An 8,865-nucleotide genomic window follows, 5' to 3' on the forward strand; every position below is an offset into this window, starting at 1 on the left:
TTTCCCCCCGGTCTGAATGATCGGATTTTAACCAGTGTGGTGACAGAGCTTCTGGACTTAATCCTCAGCATCCCGAGGACTCGAGCAGCCCGGCTTCCTGCGCGCTGACCCCCTGTGGGCCGCAGCTGGAGGTCAGGATCAGGGTCTCTATGCCAGCGTGCGTGGCCTTGGAAAGGTGGCTATTTGGACAGGCTACAGGCACCAGTAGGATGGTGAGCCAGCGTGGAGGCCAAGGCCCTCAAGGGGGAAGAGAAACTTGGCGAGGGGGGAAGCAAGAGCTGCCTGAAACCATTTTATGTCTGAGTTTAATAAATCAGGATCAGTCCGATGTTCTGATGGGATAGTTATTAAATGATGTACACCCTGAATATCTGGCTCATCCCCCTATCCCCTGGACAGGTTTGAGTTCATCTGTTTGGCCAGTCCACCCACACCCAGCACAGTCCCAGTGGTCACTGCACCCCCTCTCCCACCCCCTCCCCAGAACCCCTGCAGCCCTCCCCATGTCCTGCATGAACCCCACTTTTGTACATCAATAATCTGCTTTTTATTTAAGCTCTCCCATATTTACACCATGCACTTTGCATTCAGTCTCTGTTCTGTAACCGGAGCAGTTAGAAGATCAGGCAGCCCCAGTTGTCCTGGGAGTGCTGTGGTTGGCAGGCTGTCACCCGGGTAGCAACCCTTCTCCTCCTGCGCGGGTTCTCCACAGAGGTCAGTGCCCGCGTGGTCATCGTGGACGTGATTCTTCGCCTCTCTCCAGGGGCCGTAGCCCTGGTCCTGTTTGGGCCGGGCACTGGGTACGCCAACTCTGCAGCAAAAGGCCGGTCGCTGCTTGCAGACTCGCCCACAGCCTGCTGCCCATCACTGCAGCACTCCGAGGGCTGGGAGGAGCATTTACTGGCGCACTCTCCCAGAGACGCCTGAGAGCTGCCGCGGCTGCTGCTGCTGCTCCGCTCCCCTGACGTCAGGGAGGAGGTGTGGCTGTCGCACTCTCTGGCCGCCCTCTGGGTGCTGGTCTGGCTGCCATAACCGGAGGTGGAGGGCTCGGGAGAGCAGCACCGGCAGCTGGCCACGGAGTCCGTCTGTGTCTGGGCGTCTGCCCGGCTCACGCTGTAGTGGCGGCCACTGCGTCTCATCATCTGCTCAGACTGGCCAGTGGGGCAGGCTTTCCCCCGGGGCTCGGCCTCGAGCTGGCATTCCTTGTTCCACTTCTGGAAACACATGCTGTTGGGTTTCTGCAGCGGAGTGTGTGGGCCCTGGATGCACTCTTGGCTGGTAGGCCCCTCTGGCCCATGACCCTTGTCGACTTGGTCGTTTACATGGGACGCTGCACTGAGCCTGTTCACCTTGGTTTCCCCGTACGTCCTTTTCAACGGGTGCCCTTGCTCCTTCACCAATCTCTTCTGACACTCATCCCTTTGCTTGCAGCATCTTTGCCTTCGCTTCTCCTCCGAGGCCCAGTGTGAAGCTGCTTCGCTCTGCTGCTGCTCCACCGCCGCCGCCTTCCGGCAAACCTTCTCGCACGGTTCCATGTTCTTCCTCTTCCCTTGGGCCTTTCTCCTCCTCCCCAGTTTGCCCGCCTCCCTCGCTGCTGCCTCGTTAAGTTGGTGGGCTGGGCAGGCCCTCGGCTCACAGTTCATTTCAAGGTCACAGGCCTGGCCTGTGCTCGTCGCGATGATGTTGGACGTGCTGGAGGCGCACTTGCCCTTGGAGGTTGAGGGCTCCTCAGGCTCCAGTTGGGTGAATTGAATGTCCCGGTGATTGTCCAGGGCTACCCTCCAGGAGTTCCTCTTGGGTTTATTTAGTGGTTTGGGAGTTGGTTCTGAAGTGCCATCCAAGTTGCCATCAGGCGCTAAGATACAAAGCTGTGGCTTTCCTCTTCTCCTGGTGTAGGTGTGTCCCCTCACTTTCCGCCTGCACTGATACCTCACAATCTTATTCCCAGTTCTCACCTTGATCTCAGTTTTGTCAGATAAGTGGGCAGGATCAAACTGTAAATCTAAACGAGAGCCAGAAGAGGTGCAAGTGTCAAATCGGAGGGCTTCCCTCTCTAGGACTTGTGGACACCCTTCTCCCTTGTCCATTTTGTCCATTCTTTCCAGCGGGCAGCTGCTGTCGATGGACCTTCTCACCACTGGCCTACCATTGCAGCGGGCTGGCCGTGTGCCAGTCGCCCAGGAGGGCCAGCCCTACATTGCCTGCTCTGCTCGTCTCCAAGGTGGGTTGGAAAACTCCTCCAGACTCTCGCGCCGACCTCAGCATTGGCATGGCCACACTCACTGTGACATCAGACCAGCCTCCACCGCGAGACGTGAAAGACAGCGGGGAAAAGGAGGAGACAACCAGGAGACCTAGGAGAGAGCACAGCACTTTACAGTCCAGCATACACTCGACGCCCGATAGCGTGACACTGGCTGGCAGTGGTGGGCAGGGTCAGGTTAGTGACTGCACAACCTCCTATGCTTTTATTAACTGAACAGAACCAGAACAATATGTCCCGAAACAGCCTCATTTTTGCTTTCAATTTTCAATTTAACGTTTTTTGTTAAAAATTGGTCTTTGTTAACTTGTTCAAAGACTAGAAACTCAAACCCGGGCACCAGGGTGAGCGGGAGATGCCACTGGGCGAGTTGGTTCTACTGGGAGCCACAGCCTCTGCCAGCACTCACCCGCTTCAATTTCATCATCTTTCTCACGTTCCACACCATTGCCCCAGCACAGATCATATCTGGAGTCAGCACACATTCCTGCTGGTGCCCATTCCGAAACTGAGAGGGGGAGAGGGAGAGAGAGGGGAGAGAGGGAGAGAGAGAGGGAGAGAGGGAGAGAGAGAGGGGGGGAGAGGGAGAGAGAGATTGGGAGAGAAAGGGGGAGAGAGAGAGAGAAAGGGAGTGAGAGAGGGGGGAGAGGGAGAGAGAGAGGGAGAGAGAGAGAAAGGGAGAGAGAGAGAGAGATCGGGAGAGAGGGGGAGAGTGATAGAAAGGGAGAGAGGGAGAGAGAGGGAGAGAGAGATCGGGAGAGAGAGGGGGAGAGAGAGAGAAAGGGAGAGAGAGGGGGAGAGGGAGAAGAGAGGGGGAGAGAGAGAGAAAGGGAGAGAGAGGGGGAGAGAGATCGGGAGAGAGAGGGGGAGAGAGAGAGAAAGGGAGAGAGGGAGAGAGGGGAGAGAGGGAAAGAGAGAGGGAGAGAGAGAGAAAGGGAGAGAGGGAGAGAGAGGGAGAGAGAGAGAGAGAAAGGGAGAGAGAGAGGGGGAGAGGGAGAGACAGATCAGGAGAGAGAGGGGGAGAGAGAGAGAAAGGGAGAGAGGGGGGAGAGGGAGAGAAGGAGAGAGGGAGAGAGAGAGAGAGGGAGAGAGGGAGAAGAGAGGGGGGAGAGAGGGGGGAGAGGGAGAGAAGGAGAGAGGGAGAGAGAGAGAGAGGGAGAGAGGGAGAAGAGAGGGGGGAGAGAGGGGGAGAGAGGGGGAGAGAGGGGGGAGAGGGAGAGAAGGAGAGAGGGAGAGAGAGAGAGAGGGAGAGAGGGAGAAGAGAGGGGGGAAAGAGGGGGGAGAGGGAGAGAAAGAGAAGGAGAGAGAGAGGGAGAGAGGGGAAGAGAGGGGGAGGGAGGGGAGAGAGGGGAAGAGAAAGAGAGGGAGAGAGAGAGAGGGGATGAGAGAGGGGTGAGGAGAGAGGGAGAGAGAGAGAGGGAGGGAGGGAGAGAGAGAGGGAGGGAGAGAGAGGGAGAGAGAGAGGGGAGGGAGAGAGGGTGAGAGAGTGGGAGTGGGAGAGAGGGGGGAGAGGAGAGAGGGAGAGGGAGGGAGAGGGAGTGAGGGAGGGAGAGAGGGAGGGAGGGAGAGGGGGAGAGGAGAGAAGGAGAGGGAGGGAGAGGAGAGAGGGAGAGGGAGGGAGAGAGGGAGGGAGAGAGGGAGGGAGAGGGAGAGGGGGAGAGGAGAGAAGGAGAGGGAGCGAGGGAGGGAGAGAGGGAGGGAGGGAGAGAGGGAGGGAGAGGGCAGGGGCGGGGGAGAGAGAGAAAGGGGAGGGGAGAGTGGGAGAGGGGGAGGAGGAGGGAGAGGGAGAGGGGGAGGGAGAGAGGGAGGGAGAGGGAGAGGGGAGGGAGAGAGGGAGGGAGAGAGGAAGAAGAGAGGGGGAGAGAGGGGAAGAGAAAGAGAAGGAGAGAGAGAGAGAGGGGATGAGAGAGGGGGTGAGGAGAGAGGGAGAGAGAGAGAGGGAGAGAGAGAGAGCGGGAGAGAGGTGGGAGGGAGAGAGAGAGGGGAGAGAGGGGGAGTGGGAGGGGGAGGGGGAGGGAGGGGGAGAGAGAGAGGGAGGGAGAGGGAGAGGGGGAGAGGGGGGAGAGGAGAGAGGGAGTGAGGGAGGGAGAGAGGGAGGGAGAGGGAGAGGAGAGAGAGTGGTGAGGGGAGGGAGAGGGGGTGCGGGGGGTGGGAGGGGGAGAGAGAGAGGGGGAGGGGGCAGGGGGGGGAGAGGGAGAAGGTGGTAGAGGGAGAGAGAGACACAACAGATGGTAGGAAGAGGGAGACAGAGTGTTCCAGAAAGACACGCAGTCAGCATGGAACAGAGAGACAGAAGGACGAAAAGGATGAGAGAGATGGATAGAAGACACAGAAGAGGCAGAGAGAGGGAGGAAGTATCAGTGAGAGTGAAAGAGCAGGAGACAGTCTCACAGGGTGGAGTGCTCACTCCAAACAAAACATGAACAGGGAAATGTTTAAGATTCAAATTTTAGTTCTGAATCAGAATGGACGGATTAACGAAGGACGTGTTACAGTGCTGGCTGGAGGCACCAGTGATAAACGTCAGGCTCGGGCAGCAGTTACAGTGACTCCGTAGTTACACCTTTGCAGAAGTGAAAGGTTGTGTCGGGTCTGGCCGGTGTGGGACAGAGTAAAGACCGAGACCTCACGGACTAAACACAGAGCGCCCTGGGACTGAGCGCCCAGGGACAGAGTTGGGGGGCACGGGAGGTGGCTTCAAGTCTACATTAACGTGGCTAAACTCAACCGGAGCCACAGGCCAAGGCTCACTTCTGATCAGTGCGCAGTGACCTCTGAACTAGCGTGGGTACCGAGGCAATGATGGAAACAAGCCGAGCTGTGACACGTGCCACAGTGGAACGTCCAGCTGGTATTCACCGTCAGGGAGCTCAGAGTAAGAATGGTCACTGGGGTGGGGCCGGGAGAGCGGAGAGCGCCTGGGACACTAACCAAACAAGATATAGGAAGACAGATGGAAGAGGAACCTTCTCCAACATTATCCCCTGACCCTGGACTCACCACATTTACTGACACTCCTCTCCGAAGGGCACGATCTCTCCCTCCAGCCTCACAGATCTGACCAAATATAAACCGGGTGGAACAACCAGCAGAAGAAACGAGAGGCGAGGAGCGAGTGTGACCTCATAAAGGGGCAAATAATATCACAATGGAAGGGTGAGCACACAGGGTCAACATCAAACACTCCCAGGGCAGGTACAGCACGGGTTAGATACAGAGTAAAGCTCCCTCTACACTGTCCCATCAAACACTCCCAGGGCAGGTACAGCACGGGTTAGACACAGAGTAAAGCTCCCTCTACACTGTCCCATCAAACACTCCCAGGGCACGTACAGCACGGGTTAGATACAGAGTAACGCTCCCTCTACACTGTCCTATCAAACACTACCAGGGCAGGTACAGCACGGGTTAGATACAGAGTAAAGCTCCCTCTACACTGTCCCATCAAACACTCCCAGGACAGGTACAGCACGGATTAGATACAGAGTAAAGCTCCCTCTACACTGTCCCATCAAACACTCCCAGGGCAGGTACAGCACGGGTTAGATACAGAGTAAAGCTCCCTCTACACTGTCCCATCAAACTCTCCCAAGGCAGACACATTACTACCCTGTACTTAAAAACTGCAGTGCACAACTGCCAGTTAACAGGATAAAAGACCAACATAGAAACATAGAAGATAGGAGCAGGAGTAGGCCATTCGGCCCCTCGAGCCTGCTCCGCCATTTAATGAGACCATGGCTGATCATCCAAATTCAGTACCCTGTCCCTGCTTTTCCCCATATCCCTTGATCTCTTTAGCCTTAAGAAATATATCTAACTCCTTCTTGAATATATTTAATGGATTGGCCTCAACTGCCTTCTGTGGTAGAGAATTCCACAGGTTCACCACTCTCTGGGTGAAGAAATTCCTCCTCATCTCTGTCCTAAATGGCTTACCCCTTATCTTTAGACTGTGACCCCTGGTTCTGGACTCCCCCGCCATCAGGAACATCCTTCCTGCATCTAGTCTGTCTAGTCCTGTTAGAATTTTATAAGTTTCAATGAGATCCCTTCTCATTCTTCTAAACTCCAGCGAATATAAGCCCAATCGACCCAATCTCTCCTCATATGTTATTCCTACCATCCCAGGTATCAGTCTGGTGAATCTTCGCTGCACTCTCTCCATGGTAAGAACATCCTTCCTCAGATAAGGCGACCAAAACTGCACACAATACTCAAGGTGTGGTCTCACCAAGGCCCTGTACAACTGCAGCAAGACTTCCTTGCTCCTGCACTCGAACCCTCTCGCTACGAAGGCCAACATACCATTTGGCTTCTTAACCGCCTGCTGCACCTGCATGCTTACCTTCAGCGACTGGTGCACAAGGACACCCAGGTCTCGTTGCACTCCCCCTTCTCCCAATCTATTGTCATTCAGATAATAATCTGCCTTCCTGTTTTTGCCACCAAAGTGGATAACCACGCATTTATCCACATTATACTGCATCTGCCCAATCACCCAACCTGTCCAAATCATACTGGAGTTTCTCTGCATCCTCCTCACAGCACACACGCCCACCCAATTTGTGTTGTCTGCAAACTTGGAAATATTACATCTAGTCCCCTCGTCTAGATCGTTAATATATATTGTGAATAACTGGGGTCCTAGCACCGATCCCTGCGGTACCCCACTAGTCACTGCCTGCCACTCAGAAAAAGACCAGTTTATTCCAACTCTTTGCTTCCTGTCTGCCAACCAGTTCTCTATCCAGTCAGTACCTTATCCCCAATCACATGTGCTTTAACTTTGCACGCTAATTTCTTATGCGGGACCTTATCGAAAGCATTCTGAAAGTCCAAATACACCGCATCCACTAGTTCTCCCTTATCTATTTTACCAGTTACATCCTCAAAAAATTCCAGTAGATTAGTCAAGCACGATTTACCTTTTGCAAATCCATGTTGACTTTGTCCGATCCCATTACTGTTTTCCAAGTGCTCTGCTATTACATCTTTTATAATGGACTCTAGCATTTTCCCCACTACCGATGTCAGGCTTACCGGTCTATAATTCCCCACTTTCTCTCTACCACCTTTTTTAAATAGTGGGGTTACATTTGCTACCCTCTAATCCATGGGAACTGTTCCAGAGTCTATAGAATTTTGGAAGATGACCAGCAATGCATCTACTATTTCTAGGGCCACTTTCTTAAGTACCCTATGATGTAGATTATCAGGCCCTTGGGGTTTATCAGCCTTCAATCCCGTCAATTTCCTTAAAACCATTTCCCTACAAATACTGATTTCATTCAATTCCTCCCTCTCATTAGACCCTATGTTCCCCAACATCTCTGGGAGGTTATTTGTGTCCTCCTTTGTGAAGATAGAACCAAAGTATGTATTTAATTGGTCAGCCATTTATTTGTTCCCCATTATAAATTCCCCTGATTTTGACTGCAAGGGACCTACGCTTGACTTCACCAATCTTTTTCTCTTCACATATCTATAGAAGCTTTTACAATCAGTTTTTTGTTCCCTGCAAGCTTACTCTCATACTCTATTTTCCCCCTCTTAATTAATCCTTTTGTCCTCCTTTGCTGAATCCTAAACTGCTCCCAATCCTCAGGTTTGCTGCTTTTTCTAGCCAAATTATATGTCCTCTCCTTGGATCTTATGCTATCCCTAATTTCCCTTGTTAGCCATGGTTGCCCCACCTTTTTTGTTTTATTTTTATGCCAAACTGGGATGAACAATTTCTGTAGTTCATCCATGCGATCTTTAAATGTTTGCCATTGCCTAGCCACCATCAACATTCTCCAATCCATCCTAGCAAACTCGTGCCTCATACCATCATAGTTTCCTTTCTTTAAATTCAAGACCCTAGTCTCTGAGTCAACTACTTCACTCTCCATCTTAATGAAGAATTCTATCATATTATGATCGCTCCTCCCCAAGATGCCTCGCACAACAAGATTGCTAATCAATCCTTTCTCATTACATAATACCCAGTCTAAGATGGCCTGATCTCTAGTTGGTTCCTCGACATATTGGTCCAGGAAACCATCCCGTATACACTCTAGGATTGCCTCCTCCACAGTATTGTTACTAACTTGGTTAGCCCAATCTATATTTAGATTAAAATCACCCATGATAACTGCTGTGCCCTTATTGCACACATCTCTAATTTCCCATTTAATGCCATCCCCAACCTCAGCATTACTGTTTGGGGGTCTGTATACAACTCCCACTAACGTTTTCTGCCCCTTGGTATTTCTCAACTCTACCCATACAGATTCTACATCATCAGAGCTAATATCCTTCCTTACTATTGTGTTAATCTCCTCTTTAACCAACAATGCTACCCCACCTCCTTTTCCTTTTCCCCTGTCCTTCCTGAATATTGAATACCCCTGGATGTTGAATTCCCAGCCTTGGTCACCCTGGAGCCATGTCTCGGCAATCCCAATTATATCATATCCGTTTACATCTATTTACACAGCTAATTCATCCACCTTATTAAGAATGCTCCTCGCATTAAGACACAAAGCCTTCAGGCTTGTTTTTTTAACACTCTTAGTCCTTTTAATATTATTATTTACTGTGGCCCTGTTTGATTTACA

General features: G+C 52.3%; 1 protein-coding gene across 1 annotated transcript; it reads right to left on the minus strand.

Moving 5' to 3' along the window:
- Positions 1-503: 503 nt before the first annotated feature.
- On the minus strand, positions 504-5,350 carry LOC147098074 (uncharacterized). Its single transcript, XM_085970856.1, has 2 exons — positions 5,264-5,350; positions 504-2,354 (listed from the first exon to the last, which is right to left on the minus strand). Exon 2 carries the CDS (start codon positions 2,094-2,096, stop codon positions 615-617), a length of 1,482 nt encoding a protein of 493 aa, XP_085826982.1. The 5' UTR covers positions 2,097-2,354; positions 5,264-5,350; the 3' UTR covers positions 504-614.
- Positions 5,351-8,865: the final 3,515 nt, after the last annotated feature.

This window comes from Somniosus microcephalus, chromosome 30 (genome assembly GCF_052327205.1).
Source record: "Somniosus microcephalus isolate GS21.2 chromosome 30, FLI_Smic_1.0, whole genome shotgun sequence".
Taxonomy (NCBI): Eukaryota; Metazoa; Chordata; class Chondrichthyes; order Squaliformes; family Somniosidae; genus Somniosus; species Somniosus microcephalus.